This window comes from Brachyhypopomus gauderio, chromosome 14 (genome assembly GCF_052324685.1).
Source record: "Brachyhypopomus gauderio isolate BG-103 chromosome 14, BGAUD_0.2, whole genome shotgun sequence".
Classification (NCBI taxonomy): Eukaryota; Metazoa; Chordata; class Actinopteri; order Gymnotiformes; family Hypopomidae; genus Brachyhypopomus; species Brachyhypopomus gauderio.
The window spans coordinates 19,870,291-19,891,229 of record NC_135224.1 but is presented as its reverse complement, the minus strand read 5'-3'; the positions used below and the strand labels follow the sequence as shown (position 1 = coordinate 19,891,229).

Sequence of the window (20,939 nt, the reverse complement as noted above, 5' to 3'; positions counted from 1 at the left end):
ACATTATACAACAATATGTCCCTGGAGTAAACATTTATATACTATAAATTTAGCAAAATTAGTGTAGCAGGCTGTAGCCTTCCAAAGAGATTCACACAGATAAAATATGATAGACACTGAAACAACGAATATCAGGTAAATAATGAATAAACGAGTACAGTCAAAGTAAAAATAGGCCCAAAACAGACTGAGCGTGTTATTATAATTACGCGACACACTTTGCTGAATGTTTACTGATGGTGGAGTCTGAACTCGCCTTTACTGTGGCCCAGACTACAACATGAACGATCCACGATGTGATTTAGGGTTTGATTACCTTCGCGTTTAAGCTTATGCGCACAACGCATACACAACGCGCACAACGCATACACAACGCGCACAACGCATACGTCTCCAGCAAAGTGGGGTAATTGGGGTTGCCAGACCCCCCAAGTCTAAGAGGAGAAAGCCAAGCTGCTACCAATAAACAGCCAGAATGAACAACAAGAAAAATTACGGAGCACTCGGTAAAACAGGTTTATTACAATTCACCAATATACTTAAACACTAAACTCGACAAAATACTAAAACGTTCATGTATATATAACACAAACTAGTCTGTTAAGCATTATTAAGAAAACCAAGCAATCGCTTTTCACATGACAATAACGAGCTGAACAATTAATTCAGTTCAACGAGGCCATGTCCGCAAACATCCACTTCACAATAATATACAGAACCCGATAATAATAATTAATAACGTTAAGATCAATACAGGGAGGAAGTAATATTAAACAAATCCCCTCCCAATCATGGCACTTATTTATGAAAAATGTAATTAAAACATCTTCACTTATTTTATGAATAAAAAGTAATTTTTAGCTATTTGTACTTTATACACAGCTAAATTTAAAATGTACATAAAATCAGCAAAACGTGCAATTTATTTAATAAAATCGTAGGTTTAATTCATAGGTTTATTTCAGAAAATCATTAGGACGTCCAATACATTTGCCTATAGCGGCTTTGATATTGTGATCTATGTGACTTTGTCTCCCTCTTTCGGCAACAAATGAAATTGCATAAACCATAAATTCATGCTTAACACAGTGAGTAGACCAATGAACGTGATCTATTTTTGCTAACGTGTCTCGAGAGTTAGGTGAGCTCTAAAACTCGTGTTAATGGGGTTGCGCTGTGGTCACAAATCAAACCACACTGAACCAGGTTTATATTGCACAGCATATCGTATACACGCGAATCCCTTGGAATTTGAAGTTAACTAAGATATAGTAAATATACAACATTAGGAAAAAGTACTTATATATAAGTATACACACACACACACACACACACACACACACACACACACACACACACACACACACACACACACACACAAACATACACACACTCACTACATAATATATAGCGTTGGTCAGGTTTCGTTTCTGTGAAAAGTTATTGGAATTAATGTCTACCACTAGGTGGCACTGTTTTACTACGTGAAGGGCATCTTGTTGCTGCAACAGCGCCCCAGTGCCGCCCATGACACTGAGCGACCGCAACACTCAGCCACCTGCATATATGGACTCTGCCTTTCCGTGGTGTCATGATGCAAAGGATATATGTGATAACGGAGAGGCTAAAAAGTCGTAATTATTGTATATGGAAATCACCTCTTCCATTGTTTTTTTGATGAATTTTTTTTAATTCGTTGTTTAAGTTTCACTATTTACCACAAGTACCTAATCAGTACGCTGACCTGACCAGAGGCTTTTGACATATTATTCGCACCGCGAGGAAAGGTTTATAGAGTTCGTTGGAGCCCTTTAGATCCAGTGTTAGAAGGTTTTATCGGGAACTGGGATTTTCTCTTAAACTTTCTGGAATGTTTTGTCACACGAGTTAGAAACTTTCTAAACGGTCTCATAAATTCCAGTCTGTTGTAACTGTCTGTCCGAGACAGTTTCACTCTGAGCAGTGATCCTTTAGCTGCAGGATGTAATATCCTGTCCAGCCTCAACAGAGACATACAACATTGTGTATTTCTAATTTCGATTTGAACCATAAATGTCCACAGCTGAAACCATTACTGCAAAGGGCCGTTTCTGATATGACCGTTTCTGATCTGACCGTTTCTGGTAATCTCTGGACCATTCTGGATCTACCTGTCCTGACACAGTCCTGACCTTAAACAGCCATGTCCTGACACAGCCCTGACCTCCTAGATTAAAAACAAATTTAGGTCGGAAAAGTTGGAACTAATGTAATATACTAATGTAATTTAAATTACATGTAAATCAGATAATGAAAAACATAATTAAAATGAATAATTCTACATGATATTCATTTAATGTTGCATGAATTACATCATCTTAAAGTCTGATGGGCTTGCTGGTGGGTTTTAATTAATAATCTTAAATTGTTTAAGTGCATAGTAGGACAATCACTTGCTATTCTTAAATATCTACATAAACATCTACTGTAGCCAAGACATAACGAATACTTCACACTTCACAAAGACACACAGCTCTGGTAATGTAACACTACAAACATTCAGAAAACGTACAAAAGTATAATACACATTTGATTGCAAGTGCGTGAAGCCAGTGCTAAAGTCTGTTCCTGCTCGGCACGGAGAACACATGCCCTGTCAGGGACTTAGACACGATTACCGACTTTGTCGTCCAACAAGAAACATACTAAATGTCTTTTACAAAGAGTATAAAATATGTTACATCTGTCCAAGTACATACATCAGTGTTTTCCAATTGCAAATTAAATACCAACTGACTTCTTACAAAATAACAGCTCACAAGCAGCACATGTGAAAGGGTAATGTGGATCTAGGACAGCAGCAACATTACACGTGAGGTCTGACAGTGCATTCACATCCACCAAGATTCTCCAGGAAGCACACGTGATCAATCCAAACACACGTGATCAACCCAAACACATGTGATCAACCCATACACACGTCATTAACCCATACACACGTCATCAACCCAAGCACACGTCATCAACCCATACACACGTCATTTACCCATACACACGTGATCAACACAAACACGTCATCAACCCATACACACATCATTAGCCCATACACACGTGATCAACCCATACACACACGTCATTAACCCATACACATGTGATCAACACAAACACGTCATCAACCCATACACATGTCATCAACCCATACACACGTGATCAGCCCATACACACACGTCATTAACCCATACACATGTGATCAACACAAACACGTCATCAACCCATACACATGTCATCAACCCATACACATGTCATCAACCCATACACACGTCATTAACCCTCACACACGTCATCAACCCAAGCACACGTCATCAACCCATACACACGTCAATAACCCATACACACGTGATCAACACAAACACATAATCAACCCATACACACGTCATTAACCCATACACACGTGATCAGCCCATACACACACGTCATTAACCCATACACATGTGATCAACACAAACACGTCATCAACCCATACACATGTCATCAACCCATACACACGTCATTAACCTTTACACACGTCATTAACCCTTACACACATGATCAATCCAACTACACGTCATCAACCCATACACACATCATTAACCCATACACATGTCATTAACCCATACACACGTCATCAACCCAACGACACAGACACAAAATACACTGACAAACCAGAACACGATTCACAGCTGCATCAGTTTCACACTTGAATCAATATTTACAGCACCCAGTCTCTGTATTTACAGCACCCAGTCTCTGTGTTTACAGCATCCAGTCTCTGTATTTACAGCACCCAGTCTCTGTGTTTACAGCACACAGTCTCTGTGTTTACAGCACCCAGTCTCTGTGTTTACAGCACCCAGTTTCTGTATTTACAGCACCCAGTCTCTGTATTTACAGCAACCAGTCTCTGTATTTACAGCACCCAGTCTCTGTGTTTACAGCACCCAGTCTCTGTATTTACAGCACCCAGTCTCTTTATTTACAGCACCCAGTCTCTGTGTTTACAGCACCCAGTCTCTGCGTTTACAGCATCCAGTTTCTGTATTTACAGCACCCAGTCTCTGTGTTTACAGCAACCAGCCTCTGTATTTACAGCACCCAGTCTCTGTATTTACAGCACCCAGTCTCTGTATTTACAGCACCCAGTCTCTGTGTTTACAGCACCCAGTCTCTGTATTTACAGCACCCAGTCTCTGTGTTTACAGCACCCAGTCTCTGTATTTACAGCACCCAGTTTCTGTTGTCCATGTCATCAAACTGCATTTAAAAAGCAGAATCAGTGTGATTAGTGCAGGAAAGTCAGACTGTGGCCCAGATCTGACAGAACCAGGACTGAGTCATCTGTAGCAGCAAATCTTGTTCCTTGTTTTAATCCCGCTGAGGAGCAGGATGGGTAGAAGTGCTGAGAAGTAAAAGTCCCTAATGCTCTGCTCACTAGAAACTTCAGAAGCCCAATCCACCACTGGCATTAATGTCAGAAACTTCATGGGTGAGTCTTATGGGTGAGTCTGATGGGTGAGTCTGGTGGGTGAGTCTGGTGGGTGTGAGTCAGATGGGTGAGTCTGTTGAGTGAGTCTGATGGGTGAGTCCGATAGGTGAGTCTGGTGGGTGAGTCTGATAGGTGAGTCTGATGAGTGAGTATGATGGGTTAGTCCCATGGGTGAGTCTGATGGGTGAGTCTGATAGGTGAGTCTGATGGGTGAGTCTGTTGAGTGAGTCTGGTGGGTGAGTCTGATGGGTGAGTCTGGTGGGTGAGTGTGGTGGGCGAGTCTGATGGGTGAGTCTGGTGGGTGAGTCTGATGGGTCAGTCTGTTGAGTGAGTCTGATGAGTGAGTCTGATGGGTGAGTCCGATGGGTCAGTCTGGTGGGTGAGTCTGATGGGTGAGTCCGATGGGTGAGTCTGGTGGGTGATTGTGGTGGGTCAGTCTGATGGGTGAGTCCGATGGGTGAGTCTGATAGGTAAGTCTGGTCGGTGAGTCTGATGGGTGAGTCTGGTGGGTGAGTCTGATGAGTCAGTCTGTTGAGTGAGTCTGATGAATGAATCTGATGGGTGAGTCTGTAGGGTCAGTCTGATGGGTCAGTCTGTTGAGTGAGTCTGATGAGTAAGTCTGATGGGTGAGTCTGATGGGTGAGTCTGATGGGTGAGTCTGGTGGGTGTGAGTCAGATGGGTGAGTCAGATGGGTGAGTCTGATGGGTCAGTCTGTTGAGTGAGTCTGATGAGTGAGTATGATGGGTGAGTCCGATGGGTGAGTCTGGTGGGTAAGTCTGATAGGTGAGTCTGATGAGTGAGTCTGATGGGTGAGTCCCATGGGTGAGTCTGGTGAGTGAGTCTGATGGGTGAGTCTGATAGGTGAGTCTGATGGGTGAGTCTGATGGGTGAGTCTGTTGAGTGAGTCTGGTGGGTGAGTCTGATGGGTGAGTCTGGTGGGTGAGTCTGATGGGTGAGTCCGATGGGTGAGTCTGTTGAGTGAGTCTGGTGGGTGAGTCTGATGGGTCAGTCTGTTGAGTGAGTCTGATGAGTGAGTCTGGGGGGTGAGTCTGATGGGTGAGTCTGGTGGGTGAGTCTGATGGGTCAGTCTGATGGGGTCCACCTCTATGTGACCAGCTTGGCCATCTTCTGCTCCAGTATGACTGTGCCTCAGTGCACAACATGAGATCTATAAAGGCATGTTGGGTGGATTTGGAGTTTGGACCTTAAATGACCCACACAGAGTCCTGACCTCAACCCCATCATCAAACACCTTTGGGATGAACTTGAACAGATTGCGAGCCAGAGCCAGTAGTCCAACATCAGTGGCTGACATAACAATGATCTTCTGTATGATTGGGCAAAAGTTCCCACAAACATATGCCTTTGTGCTGTAGAAATCCTTCCCATAGGACTGTAGGAGTGCAGGAGTGAAGGAGTGTAGGAGTGTAGGAGTGTAGGAGTGTAAAAGTGTAGGGGTGTAGGAGTGTAAGAGTGTAGGAGTGTAGGAGTGTTGGGGTGTAGGAGTGTAGGGGTGTAGAAGTGTTGGGGTGTAGGGGTGTTGGGGCGTTGGGGTGTAGGAGTGTTGGGGTGTAGAAGTGTTGGGGCGTTGGGGTGTAGGAGTGTTGGGGTGTAGAAGTGTTGGGGCGTTGGGGTGTAGGGGTGTTGGGATGTAGAAGTGTTGGGGTGTAGGGGTGTTGGGGTGTAGGAGTGTTGGGGCGTAGGGGTGTAGGAGTGTTGGGGTGTAGGGGTGTTGGGATGTAGAAGTGTTGGGGTGTAGGAGTGTTGGGGTGTAGGACAATTCAACTCCACATGAATGCCTGTGTAGGTGTAATGTGTGGGTGTCCCAATGCTTTTGTCCACATTGTATATGTTTTTGAATTTGGTTTAACCACAAATTCCTAGCTAAAATCCACGTAGGACTACGTACGCACAACCGCAGTGTAAACGTGATAATCCGGGTGAACCAAACCGCTGGAGTCAGCGCTGCTCGCGATTAGATGCGGTAATATGGTTGAATATGTCCTGCTGCACATTTAGACACGGCTGGTAGTGTAAGTGATATTAGCAGCTCGGAGAATCTTAACTGTTCCTGCTTCAGTGAGCCCATTGTTAGCTCTCAAAAACACGAGTGAACATTTTCCACACACTGCGTGCTTTCATTTTTATCAGTCGCAACCAGAATCTCCGCATCTTACGCGCATCAGTTTTTCTGAACAATTTTAGAGTCAATTAAAGCCACGAAGCGGTTCTGACTTTCTGATCATCTCGCAGCCTTTTGATCGCAGAGTTCGTGGATCTTTTGTCCACCTGACAAAACACCTCCAGAACCGCCTTTACTGTACGAGATCTCCAGAACCGCCTTTACTGTACGACACCTCCAGAACCGCCTTTACTGTTCGACAGCTCCAGAACCGTCTTTACTGTTCGACAGCTCCAGAACCGCCTTTACTGCGTGTGGCAGCAGGATCTGTACTAGTATTGCCTCGTCGTCTTGATAGGAGTTGAAAAGCAGGTAACGCCTGCATGTCAGACTAAAGCATGTCAACCCGTTTACGTGTGGTCATTCCGTTGGTTGGTTGTCAGTTTGTCAAGACATCAATCACAGAGGTTTATTATATCTGTCGTCTATGCCTAAAAACAGATCAGGATCGAATATTTATTAGTCAGCTTGCAACATCTGATCCGAATGTAACTCACAGCGAGTTTCCGTTAATATTTGCTAATTATTGCTGTTTTTTGTGAATAATAAGCAGACATGAGGCACGTGCTCGGTCAAATAAAAACACATGTGCATAAAGTGGGTTCAGGTGTAAACGTGTCTCACTGGGGCAACGTCATCGTGTCCGGCGTCTCGGCAAACCGGCCGTTATAATGAATAAAACGAATAGGCAATAACATCTTATTAGCTCATTATCTCACTAGATGAGATTTGGAAGGATGAGTTAGTACGGAGATCCTGGAGCAAAGCACCGGTACGCAGGTGAGACGGTGAGGTGTAGGCGAGGGTGGAGGAGGTGGAGGAGGACTTCACACGGACGCAGCACGCTGGAGGAGGGGCGGGGGAGACGCGGTGGATATTCTGTCTTAACAAAGGAGGTCCGGGGTGGTTCTTGGAGGAATTATTACTACAAGGTGATTCAACTTTATTTCTGCGTCCAAAGGAGCCGCTGAGACGCCGAACACAGGAGCGAGCGGCGGCGCGAGCGCAGATCACCGGCCCGAACGGATTTGCTGTCGAACCGAACCGTAGCCGAAACTTGCCTTTTTAACGCCATTATTTTCCAATTTATCTAAAGTGTTTACACCTATGGTAGGTCTTGTTGGCAAATCCAGATTATTTATTGACTGTTATATATAATCCGAACAGAAACTTTTACCTTCTGTAAATTAGTTTTTTTAATTTAACAACAAGGATTTGTTTGTAAATTAACCGAAATTGAATTCCCTGCACTGCAGTTATGTCACCTGCCAGAACAAACGGGTTTTCGGGGCATTACCTCAGACCCCAGCTTCACATTGTTGGATATTTGCCAACCTTTGACACAAAACGGCACCGAAGTGTGTTATTAGGCGCTGGAGACCACGTGGCTGTGGAGGTCTCGGTCGGGCTGAGAACCGCATCCCTGAACGACCCTTTGTCTTTCCGTCATTCACTCAGAGGCTTTTAGATATTGTTGAGTCTGAAGGAGGTGAATCCAGTGTAATATGGTGATAATAGGGCAGGTTATTGGTCTTTGCGGTCCTCTGGGACGTCTGTGGGCGACTCGCCGGTTCCGGGCGCATCGGGTGTTATTGTATGTGGAATAAGCGCCTTTAGTGGCGCTTTATTTGTATAATAGTCCGTAACTGGACGTGTTTCAGTGATAAAACCGTAAAATTGTTGCAGTAAATGTATCATAGTTTTTGTATTGCTGCTCTGAGCTACAGTTAAGAAGCTTCGTGAAATCCCAGAGATATTTCTCCTGGTATGTTTGTTTTTTACCCGATGGTATTTGATGAATGTCAAACAAATTCCTTTCTGCTCGATTTCAATCAGCTGTGATCAGACTGTAGCGTGCTAACTGAAATCTCATGTACTTTGTGGTAAGTCTGAATAAACAACCGATCAAGTATGTTCTGTAGTGAGATCCACACACATCTGCTTCCTTTATTTAGTGATCATGTCAGTTTCTTTCTGATTATTTAACATATAAATCAACTATCTGCTCTGGTGATCTGCTGTCAGCTAAAGTGCTCGTTTAGATGGTGAACTGTGTTAGGAGGTCAGTGTCTTTAAGCAGAGACAGATAACTGCCTTTCATGACCTGAGGATTCCTGGACTGTGATGGATGGTGTCCCTGTGGGGACAGAGACAGCTATAAAGCTGCAGGACTTGGGTCTGTAGCTTGTCAGTTCATAGCAGTCAACATTACGGACCGACTTAAAAGGTTCTTATGTTTCTGAAAACTTTGTTCAGTATTTACAGCTTTTTTCGTTTTTAAAAAGAAATCTTCTACCGAAGGCTTATAGAAGTGTGCCGTTATTTTCTTTTGATGAACGTGAAGCAGCGTTTCTGGTTTCTTCTGGTTGGGGAGGGCCTGTGGTCAGGTCTGAGATGAGAGTATGTAGGAATAAGAGCAGGTATCTTGTGCATGAGGTTAAATCCAGTCATGTTTTGACAGGTTTACACATTCTTTACAAAACCTATTGTTCATGGTTAATAGTTGGTACAGCATAAAAATGACATTTTCTTTACGCTGAGAAGACTAGCAGGATATTTTTAACACAAGAATGATAGAAACCCTGAAGTGAAAGGTGTGAAGAATTATCTGAAGTATTTTGACCTGAGGATGTGGGCGGGGCAGTGCTCTTGATTGATGGCCAGGCCTCCGTCATGACCTGAGGCCAAAATAACAAACGCAGAGGAGGCGGAGCGGAGGAGCGCAGAAGGGGCGGAGCGGAGTGGAGGAGGGGCGGAGCGGAGCGGAGGAGTGGAGGAGGGGTGGAGTGTCTGTGCAGGTTGAGGTGAGTTAGTGTATGTCAGAGTAGTGTCATCCTACAGGTTAGGGTTGGAATTAGGGTCAGTGTTTGGGTTAGTGTTTGGGTTAGTGTTGGGGTTAGGGTTAGTGTTAGGGTTAGTGTTAGGGTTAGTGTTGGGGTCAGTGTTGGGGTCAGTGTTACAGTTAGGGTTAGGGTTAGTGTTGGGGTCAGTGTTGGGGTCAGTGTTGGGGTTGGGGTCAGTGTTGGGGTTAGGGTCAGTGTTGGGGTTAGGGTCAGTGTTGGGGTCAGTGTTGGGGTTAGGGTCAGTGTTGGGGTTAGGGTCAGTGTTAGGGTCAGTGTTGGGGTCAGTGTTGGGGTTAGTGTTGGGGTTAGGGTCAGTGTTGGGGTTAGGGTCAGGGTTGGGGTCAGTGTTAGGGTTTGGAAGTGTGTGTTTGCACCCATCACCACCACAGCCTGTTTTCCTCCCTCCTCTGCTGAGCAGATGCTGCACACAGCGTGAGCGCGTCACCGTGGCCACATCAGGGCCAGGCTGCGGTTGACGGGGACATGGCGGGACATCAGACCTGTCCATGTGACAGAAGCGAAACACCGCTCTGCAGCAACATCGGACATCCTGCACCGACGTTGTGTCAGGCACAACTACTGCTACTCGGAGGGGGGTGTTGTGTGTCGCAGACATGCGAAAAGAAACCTGTGGGTTGTGTTGTGTCATTCTGACACACTTAGCCCTTCAAGTGCTTCCATTCACCCAGGCTGGGGGAGTTCACACTCAGACACACTGCACAATCACAATCTGTCAACTCTTCTGGTTTCAGGTCTCTATTCTGTGAAATGCCGTTAGCATAACAGCAAGGCTGGGTGGTTCAATACTTAAAATAAACAGGGGCAAGTCATAGTGAAAAGTTCCTAAAGGTCTGGTGTAAAGGGCCTGGTCCCTGGGGCATGTTGGGCCCCATCAAACTGCTGTGGTGATGCCTTAGGAATGTCCAGCTCAGGGTGCCTGTCCACACCTCTCCTCTTTGCTCCTACGGTCCCTGGCGCCCGCCGGCTCCTCCATCAGACCGTAAATCCAAACATTTCGTCCCCATGCGCCTGTCCACTGTCCCTGTGCTGCAGTCCGTGGGACGGGACCCTCTCATTTTCCCTTTGTAATTTCTGGGATGAGTGCACACCGGGAATGTATTTGTTTGTTTTGAGGATGTGCTAGTGCGTGTGAGCTCCTGAACTCAGGCGGGAAGATAGTGAGACAACGAGCCCTCCTTTATACACCGGCACTAATTAACCCCGGATAGTCTGACGCAGACAGACTTGTGGTTAGAGGTGTAAGTACGTATGGTTACAGAAGCAGAGATGTGTCTGGTTTTGTGCTTTATCTGCTCTCTGGACAGTCACAATGTACCATGACTGGATGTTTCTCTGGGTTATGGGTGTTTGCTGAATTCACTCTCTATTATGCCATTTACGCTGCACTCTTGGGCATCACCCCAGTGAGGCTCAAAACCTGCACTGAACATGGTGAAGGTGGTCACTGGTCAGGAATGGAACTGGTACCCAAGAGACGTCCAGGGTAAAGTGGGGAGCTGGACTGGCCTCGGGAGCTTCTGCTGATACGTGACATGTTTGTCGTGTTCAGTTATCCATCTTTACTTTGTTTTCTTCCCTGAATGAATGAAGCAGTCGCACCTGAGCAGGTAGTGAGTACGTCACTGAGGTGACATGTGTGTCTAGGGACACATGGTGACGTGTGTGTGTGTGTGTACCTGATGTAGAGGTTTGACACTACTGCTGCTCTGAGCTTTTCTGATTGTCCTGAATCATTTTGGTGTGGACAAAATGTTTACAATTTTACATTTATTTGTATTCTGCATTTTACAATCAGCGTTACAGATAACTCTTTTTGAACATAGTTATTTGTAAAATGTGGTCAAATAAAGCTCACTTTTGGAATACTCTAAATAGTTTATATAGTCTTTATAATCTATACATTATATATGAGTATATCGAGTATACAAACACTGCAGCACTGTCTTCATTCTGGTTACGGCTGAATCAGGATCGTGTTGAAATAATCTTGTTTGTGTTGTGTTGTGTTGTGACATTGCAACAGTGCTGTTTCCTCATAGCGTGGTTAATTTGGGTTGCCGTGGAAAAATACCAGCTGTGAAGTTGCACCGGCTACTCACGCAGTCTGGGTTCTCACGCAGTCTGGGTTCTCACGCAGTCTGGGTTCTTGTGTACAGTTCTTCCCAGGGGTGAGCTGTGTGTTGTCTCGTTCAGGATAGAGGTGAACAGGTGTTGTGTTGTGTTGCATGTCCACAGGAGTGTAGCAGTCCAGTTATGCGTTTAAAGGACTAAGCTGCCCATCCTGGGATGATATATCGCACTGCGCCGATATTACACTTCATGACCTGCACTTTTATCATTTAATTACTAAATTCACATATTTTCTATTTAGACCAGAATTGTTATTAGGTTTATGATGCTAGAGGTCCATAGAAGTAAAAAATTATATATATTTGCTGTTTGAAATTTCCACAGACATCATAACACTGCTGACAGGGACCCAGGCTAATGGAGGAGCATTGTGAAGTCTACCTACATCACACACCTGCAGTCACAGCAGCAGCAGTGATGTCCTGATACTGGGTCTGATACTGGGTCTGATATTGGGTCTGATATTGGGTCTGACACTGGGCCAGATACTGGGCCTATTATTGGGTCTGATATTGGTGTGTTTTTTGTGTCCAGTTTTCTGTCTCTAATGCTACGGGTGACCAGAGACTCAGGCATCTCATTTTTACAACCTGCATTCCAGTTGTATGGAGCCAGTTAAGAATAGACCCTTTACACTAGGTCATCTAGGCTGAAACCATGAGCGTGCATGTGTGTGTGTGTGTGTGTGTGTGTGTGTGTGTGTGTGTGTGTGTGTGTGTGTGTGTAGGTGTGTGCGCACTCTACCAGACTGGAGATGTAGATGATGTCTACCAGAGTTGAGATGTAGATGACGTCTACAAGACTGGAGACATAGATGACGTCTACCAGACTGGAGACGTAGATGACGTCTACCAGACTGGAGACGTAGATGACGTCTACCAGACTGGAGACGTAGATGACGTCTACCAGACTGGAGACGTAGATGACGTCTACCAGACTGGAGACGTAGATGACGTCTACCAGACTGGAGACGTAGATGACGTCTACCAGACTGGAGACGTAGATGACGTCTACCAGACTGGAGACGTAGATGACGTCTACCAGACTGGAGACGTAGATGACGTCTACCAGACTGGAGACGTAGATGACGTCTACCAGACGGGAGACGTAGATGACGTCTACCAGACGGGAGACGTAGATGACGTCTACCAGACGGGAGACGTAGATGACGTCTACCAGACGGGAGACATCTGCTGATCTTACTCGGTGGACTGAAGAGTTGATTGGGAGGTTGTAGTTCAGAAGTCAGACTCAGTAGTGAGTTCTTAGTGAGCTACACAGTAATAATTTCTCAGCTTTAAACATGGACAGTATATATACAGTGTATTTGCATCTATACAGTATTGCCTGGAGGAGGAGGGCACATCCATAAGTCAGTAATGGGCTCAGTGTAGACGTCCAGGAAACCGCAGCATGCATTGTTTTCTGGGAATTTGAGGTAATTTGTAGGGAAGTTCAGGTGTGTTCAACAGAAATCAGCAAGACAGGCCAAATCATAAATTTTTGGGTGGCTTTGTCCAGACAGAGGCCAGACGCCCCAGTCTGGGGCAGATCAGAGCTCCACCAGGGGCTCCTGAACATACAACTCTGATGGGGCTCATTATACAGGGTCAGGTGAACTCTTGGACAGGGAAGGACTGCTGGAAATTCTCAGACATTATTCAGACATTATTCAGACATTACTCACACGTTACTCACACGTTACTCACACATTACTCAGCCATTACTCAGGCATTACTAGGTCCTACTAGGTCCACCCTCATCACAATGCTGGCAGGATGCCCAGGCCAATAGAGAGTCGTCTGTATGACACTCCATCTCCACTCACTCACCTTTTATCATTAGGAAATGATCCTATGGCTGTGAAACCCAAGAGAAGGGACTGAACACTGCTCCCCCTCTCCCCGCCCCCTCTCTGCCCCTCCCTCTCTCCCCGCCCTCTCTCTGCCCCTCCCCCTCTCCCCGCCCCTCTCCCCGCCCCCTCTCTGCCCCCCCCCCCCTCTCTGTCACATGTCCCTTTCACAGTGTAGAAAAGTTCCTGGATTAGCAGAGAATTATCACAAAGCAGAGACGCCACTTCAGCCCAGCACTGCAAAGTAGCCAGTGAGTGAACAAGAGAGAGAGAGAGAGAGAGAGAGAGACGGCGCACGAGAGAGACGGCACACGAGAGAGACAGCGCACGAGAGGAAGAGACAGCGAGGAAGACAGAGAGCCCAGGGGGACACACACTGAGGTTGGACACGCACCCCGAGCAGCTCCAGGGCTGAGTTCCCGAGTGCGGACAGCCTTCCTTCCGCAAGAGGACAGACCGCCTCGGCAACATGGAGGAGAAGCAGTTTTCTGGCATCCTGGTGAGTAGCCCGTTCACATGTCACTCCTCATCCTCCAACGTGTCCATCATCTAGTGATGAATCAGTCGGAGACCTACCAGACATTGTTCAGAGTTACGTGGTGGTGTATGGTTTGATCTCCTTGCTCTGTTGGGTTTATGCGGGGGTTTTTAATTCTACTGCTGAAGTAATGGGACCCATTGATTTGAGAACTTTTCCGGGGCAGACGGCCAGCGTGCTCCCGCTCCCAGCGTTAGCTGGCCGTGCCGGACTGCTTCAGCGTCAGTGCGGAGCATCAACAGAAACATACTTCTCTTTTTCTCCAGCAGAAAATAACAGGCAAACTGGCTTCATTGTTACTAGAAGTTGTTAGAAATGGATAACGCTGTGTTACTAAATGTGACTTTAGTCTGCACACAACATGTGAGTTTGAACGTAAGAGTCCAGACTCAGTAGCAGTTGGGTTACTGTTAGTTATCTAGGGTTAGGGTTAGTCAGGTGGGGGTGGAGGAGGTGGGGGTGGTGGAGGGGGTGGTGGAGGAGGTGGAGGGGTGGAGGGGGTGGTGGAGGAGGTGGAGGGGGTGGAGGGGGTGCGTCCTGGGCTGCATGTGCACTCTTGGCCTGCTGAATGAACGGAACTGCCCGTGTGTCTTGATCATGGGGCTGAGGAGAAGGTCCCAGGTCTTCCTCCAGGTCTTCCTCCAGGTCTTCCTCCCGTTCTCTCATCTCCAGGCTCAGAGAGAGTTTGTATTCAGATTTGTTGGAGGGATTTTCATTATTTCTTTAGACTGCTGTACATCTCTGTAACTTCATATGGGCTTCACTGGGGAAATATGGCTGTGAGAAGATATGTACCTGATCTCCTACACATGTTCCTAGGTTATACTTTCACTTAGAGTTTATTTTTGTTGACATTCTGCTAAAATGCATTTCTTAATTACCATTAATGTTGTTATTATTCCACCACCATGTCTTGGTCCTTTGTGATTTAAAGACAGACCAGTCTGGAGTCAGTAGAAAGGGCTGACACAGAACCTCTGGTGTGTGAGCTGGCCAGTTGGCAGAATGTGTGTACGAGAGTGTGTGTATGATTGTGAGTGTATGAGAGTGAGAGCTGTTGCCGTGTGGCAGTGTGAGGGATCTTCTGTTGTCATTTGACTGTGTGAGGGATCTTCTGTTCTTGTGTGACCGTGTGAAGGATCTTCTGTTGCCGTGTGGCCGTGTGAGGGATCTTCTGTTGCCGTGTGACCGTGTGAAGGATCTTCTGTTGCCGTGTGGCTGTGTGAGGGATCTTCTGTTGCCGTGTGGCCGTGTGAGGGATCTTCTGTTGCCGTGTGGCCGTGTGAAGGATCTTCTGTTGCCGTGTGACCGTGTGAGGGGTCTGTTGTCGTGTCTCCAGCTCCCAGCTAGAGTGCACCACACCACTGACTCTCAGTGTGTTCCTCAGTGGAATTTTGAAGCATCTTCACAGTGTTGCACACCAGGTCTACCAGAGAGAGAGAGAGGGAGAGAGAGGGAGGGAGAGAGAGGGAGAGAGAGGGAGGGAGAGAGAGAGGGAGAGAGAGGGAGGGAGAGAGAGAGGGAGAGAGAGAGAGAGGGAGAGGGAGAGAGAGGGAGAGAGAGGGAGAGAGAGAGAGGGGGGGGGGAGTGGGTACACACACACACAGCTGTGCAAGCTGAACCATTCAGAAACGGTGGATTTAAATCAGAAAATGAATTATTAATGAAAGCTCCCTGCAATCCTCATACAGGATGTATACACAAACATACACACACACACACACCCACACACACACACACACCCACACACACACACACACACTATCTATCTATATATATATATAGTATGTAAAACATGAAGAAGATTGTAGGTGCCTATATATGTACATAAAAAAATCTGAAGGAGATTCCAGGTAATATCTGTACTTTATCAGCTCAGCTGGTCAAGCAAAGTGCTTTATATATATATATATATATATATATATATATAAATAAGTAAATACATTTTTCAAGCTTAAATACATCAAATGTTTATTATATATATATAATAATTTGTTGACATATATATATATATAATTTAATATGCATTTTTCTCTAGTATTTAATATTAATATATTATTAAGCGTATATAGTAAAAATGTACTTCCATATTCTAGCTGAGGTCTAACATTTTTTTTTTGTAAGCACAGTCTAGGTTTGAGTCTAAACTCCGTTCTCTGCCATTGTGAACATTTAACTAGGCGTCTCTAGGTCAGTCGTCATGGCGTCTCTAGGTCAGTCGTGATGGCGTATCTAGGTCAGTCGTGATGGCGTCTCTAGGTCTGTCGTGATGGCGTCTCTAGGTCTGTCGTGATGGCGTCTCTAGGTCAGTCGTTACGGCGTCTGTAGGTCAGTCGTTACGGCGTCTGTAGGTCAGTCGTTACGGCGTCTGTAGGTCAGTCGTTACGGCGTCTGTAGGTCAGTCGTTACGGCGTCTGTAGGTCAGTCGTTACGGCGTCTAGGTCAGTCGTGATGGCGTCTAGGTCAGTCGTGATGGCGTCTCTAGGTCAGTCGTGATGGCGTCTGTAGGTCAGTCGTGATGGCGTCTGTAGGTCAGTCGTGATGGCGTCTGTAGGTCAGTCGTGATGGCGTCTGTAGGTCTGTCGTGATGGCGTCTGTAGGTCAGTCGTTACGGCGTCTCTAGGTCAGTCGTGATGGCGTCTGTAGGTCAGTCGTGATGGCGTCTGTAGGCGTAAGACGCTCTAGAGCACACTCCACTCTCTGATTGTTCAGAGCCCTCAGGGTCTTGGGGAACATATGTGATGCTGAAGGGGTGGGAGGGGTTTTGTCTCAGTTTTGGCTCATGTTGGCACTGGTGGTACCAGTATGATTTTTTTTACACAAAAATCCGGACTGTTCCACATCAGGAGAATGTCACAAACACATTTGAAAACTTCAGCATCTTGGTGTAATGTAAATAAGAACTTGCTCTCCCCTAATTTGATTGGTTGGTGTGATTGTGCTCTTTCATGAGCAGCTGTGATCAGCTGTGATCTCTTGTGCTTGATCTACCACCACTGAGGCTTGGACTCGATGCCAGAGCTGTGAATGGGGCCCTTATCTGCGGAGCCGGGGCCCCTGTGCCAGGAGGTTGTCCACCTTGTGGACACATTGATCCTGACACACATCCGTTCATCGGCCTTACAGCCCCGTGCTGTGGGAGGGCAGACTTGGGCATGGTGTTCAGTTCAGTTGCTGATTTGTTTGCCCATCACTCTCGCTGCTGTTTTGTGATTGGAGGAGTGCTGGCTGAATACAGGACAGCGTCTCCGGGCCCTGTGGAGCAGATGGGCGTCTGAAGTGTCTCCATGCACAATAGTGATCCTGTCACAGACAAAAGCTGTTCAAACTTAAGAGTCTCTCAGTGAGCTGACAATGAAATATCTGCTCCAAGTAGCACACTGGCCCCTCCCCTGTCCTGAGACACACACACATTTTATACTTTATTTGATTCCATATACAGTAAATAACACACACACACACACACACACACAAGCAGGGGTGGGAGAATTCATTCCACAGTGACGGCCTGAGGCGGCCGAGCTCTGAGGAGGACTCGGGAGTGTCTGTTGTGGTGGAGCCTTGTTCTCCTCCATCCTCCTCCTCCTCCTCCCTCACTGCTGGACCCCACACCTCACGCAGGCTGCCTAGGTGCCCACCGTGAACAGTAGTGTGAAGAACAGTAGTGTGTGTGAGGGGTGTGGAGGTGAGGGGGTGTGGAAGTGAGAGGGTGGAGGTGAAGGGTGTGGAGGTGAGGGGTGTGGTGGTGAAGGGGTGTGGAGGTGAGGGGTGTGGTGGTGAAGGGGTGTGGAGGTGAAGGGGTGTGGAGGTGAAGGGGTGTGGAGGTGAAGGGGTGTGGTGGTGAAGGGGTGTGGTGGTGAGGGGTGTGGTGGTGAAGGGGTGTGGTGGTGAGAGGGTGTGGGTGAGGGGTGTGGTGGTGAAGGGGAGTGGAGGTGAAGCGGTGTGGGTGAGGGGTGTGGTGGTGAGGGGTGTGGTGGTGAGAGGGTGTGGTGGTGAGGGGGTGTGGTGGTGAGGGGGTGTGGGTGAGGGGTGTGGTGGTGAGGGGTGTGGTGGTGAGGGGAGTGGAGGTGAAGGGGTGTGGTGGTGAAGGGGTGTGGTGGTGAAGGGGTGTGGTGGTGAGGGGTGTGGTGGTGAGGGGTGTGGTGGTGAGGGGTGTGGTGGTGAGGGGTGTGGTGGTGAGAGGGTGTGGTGGTGAGAGGGTGTGGTGGTGAGAGGGTGTGGTGGTGAGGGGGTGTGGTGGTGAGGGGGTGTGGGTGAGGGGTGTGGTGGTGAAGGGTGTGGTGGTGAGGGGAGTGGAGGTGAAGGGGTGTGGAGGTGAAGGGGTGTGGTGGTGAGAGGGTGTGGTGGTGAGAGGGTGTGGTGGTGAGGGGTGTGGTGGTGAGGGGTGTGGTGGTGAGGGGTGTGGTGGTGAGGGGTGTGGAGGTGAGAGGGTGTGGTGGTGAGGGGTGTGGTGGTGAGGGGTGTGGTGGTGAGAGGGTGTGGGTGAGGGGTGTGGTGGTGAAGGGTGTGGTGGTGAGGGGAGTGGAGGTGAAGGGGTGTGGAGGTGAAGGGGTGTGGTGGTGAGAGGGTGTGGTGGTGAGGGGTGTGGTGGTGAGGGGTGTGGTGGTGAGGGGTGTGGTGGTGAGGGGTGTGGTGGTGAGAGGGTGTGGTGGTGAGGGGGTGTGGTGGTGAGGGGGTGTGGTGGTGAGGGGGTGTGGGTGAGGGGTGTGGTGGTGAGGGGAGTGGAGGTGAGAGGGTGTGGTGGTGAGAGGGTGTGGTGGTGAGGGGGTGTGGTGGTGAGGGGGTGTGGTGGTGAGGGGGTGTGGGTGAGGGGTGTGGTGGTGAAGGGTGTGGTGGTGAAGGGTGTGGGTGAGGGGTGTGGTGGTGAGAGGGTGTGGGTGAGGGGTGTGGTGGTGAGGGGTGTGGTGGTGAGGGGTGTGGTGGTGAGGGGGTGTGGTGGTGAGGGGGTGTGGTGGTGAGGGGGTGTGGTGGTGAGGGGGTGTGGTGGTGAAGGGTGTGGTGGTGAGAGGGTGTGGGTGAGGGGTGTGGTGGTGAGGGGAGTGGAGGTGAAGGGGTGTGGTGGTGAGGGGTGTGGTGGTGAGGGGTGTGGAGGTGAAGGGGTGTGGTGGTGAAGGGGTGTGGTGGTGAGGGGTGTGGTGGTGAGGGGTGTGGAGGTGAAGGGGTGTGGAGGTGAAGGGGTGTGGAGGTGAGGGGTGTGGTGGTGAGGGGTGTGGTGGTGAGGGGAGTGGAGGTGAGGGGAGTGGAGGTGAGGGGAGTGGAGGTGAGGGGTGTGGTGGTGAGGGGTGTGGTGGTGAGGGGGTGTGGGTGAGGGGTGTGGTGGTGAGGGGTGTGGAGGTGAAGGGGTGTGGTGGTGAGGGGTGTGGTGGTGAGGGGTGTGGTGGTGAGGGGTGTGGAGGTGAAGGGGTGTGGAGGTGAAGGGGTGTGGAGGTGAGGGGTGTGGTGGTGAGGGGTGTGGTGGTGAGGGGAGTGGAGGTGAGGGGAGTGGAGGTGAGGGGAGTGGAGGTGAGGGGTGTGGTGGTGAGGGGGTGTGGGTGAGGGGTGTGGTGGTGAGGGGTGTGGTGGTGAGGGGTGTGGTGGTGAGGGGTGTGGTGGTGAGGGGAGTGGAGGTGAGGGGAGTGGAGGTGAGGGGAGTGGAGGTGAGGGGAGTGGAGGTGAGGGGTGTGGTGGTGAGGGGTGTGGTGGTGAGGGGTGTGGTGGTGAGAGGGTGTGGTGGTGAGGGGTGTGGTGGTGAGGGGGTGTGGGTGAGGGGTGTGGTGGTGAGGGGTGTGAGCCGTGTGCAATTTCTGGTTTTGAGCAGTCCTGTGACAGACTGGGTCAGGCCATGGGGTTGGGGTGACTGGGTGGGGGTGATGGAGGCCAGGTGGGGGTGGTGGAGGATGGGCGGGGGTGGTGGAGGATGGGCGGGGGTGGTGGAGGCCGGGCGGGGGTGGTGGAGGCCGGACGGGCCGTGGGGTGGGAGGCCACCGTGGTGAAGGGACAAAGGGAGCACGAGAGCAGCGAATGCGAAACACGTCCACCGCTGCGCTTCCTCGGAGGGAGAAAAACGGAAACAAAACCAAAACAAAACAACAACAACAAAAAGAGCCTTTGCCCACGCCAGCAGCCCTCGGGCCTTGGAGTGCGCTGGAAGAAACCACTCAAGCTGAAAATTCTGGTTTTCTGTTTTTCTTCCTCTCTCCTTTTATATGTGAAGGTGCTCACATTTGCACCGAAGCTAAACAAAGTGAGCAACAGCAGCGTGGCAGCGCTGTATGTGTAGCTGCCCCCACCACACCGCTCCCCGCACCACCCGCACCACCCGCACCATCTTCCCATCTCCTTTAGATTGATATTATGTTTGTGATGTTGAGTTGGAGCTCTTCAAAGGCTTTTCAACACATATTTGTTGCGCTTCAGCCCAACCTGCCACCCCCCCACCCCACCCCCGGGCCGCTGAATGGGAAAGGCAGGCCTGGGAGGAGGGGGGGTCTGTGCTTCTCAGGGTCAGGGTTAGGCCCTCCCCCGGGCCAGAACCCCTTTCAGGATTATTAATCAGTTTTGAAGCATGTCGTGAGGAGCAGTCTCAATTGGTCGGACTCTCCTGCGCTTCAAAAACGTGCAGTAAACATATTAATCAGTTAGTAGAAACAGCGGTTAAAGGGCTTACGTTTCAGTGGACTTCAGTAGTTTGTGTGTATGGGTTGTATTTTTTTAACTCGTGTATTCTTCCGTTTGATCTGAAATGGCCTTGTCCATTTACAAGACCCTGTAAACGTTCCTGTCCCCTGTAAACATTTCTGTAACGTTTCTGATCTTCATAGAGTCCATGTGAAGTAAGTTGAAGTCACATTTTGCTCTCCTGGGTCCTCAGTGATGGACCCATGTGTTTGTC

General features: G+C 48.6%; 1 protein-coding gene across 3 annotated transcripts in view; it reads left to right on the top strand.

Annotated features, from left to right (window-relative positions):
• The first annotated feature begins 6,860 nt into the window (after positions 1-6,860).
• slc6a9 (solute carrier family 6 member 9) overlaps positions 6,861-20,939 on the top strand; it is a 44,281-nt gene continuing 30,202 nt past the window's right edge. The window contains exons 1-2 of one of the 3 annotated variants that reach the window (XM_076973571.1): positions 6,861-6,996; positions 13,704-14,029. In XM_076973571.1, the coding sequence (XP_076829686.1) occupies positions 14,000-14,029 (30 nt within the window). In that variant the 5' untranslated portion in view covers positions 6,861-6,996; positions 13,704-13,999. The other 2 variants (XM_076973570.1, XM_076973569.1) reach the window with 2 other exon arrangements.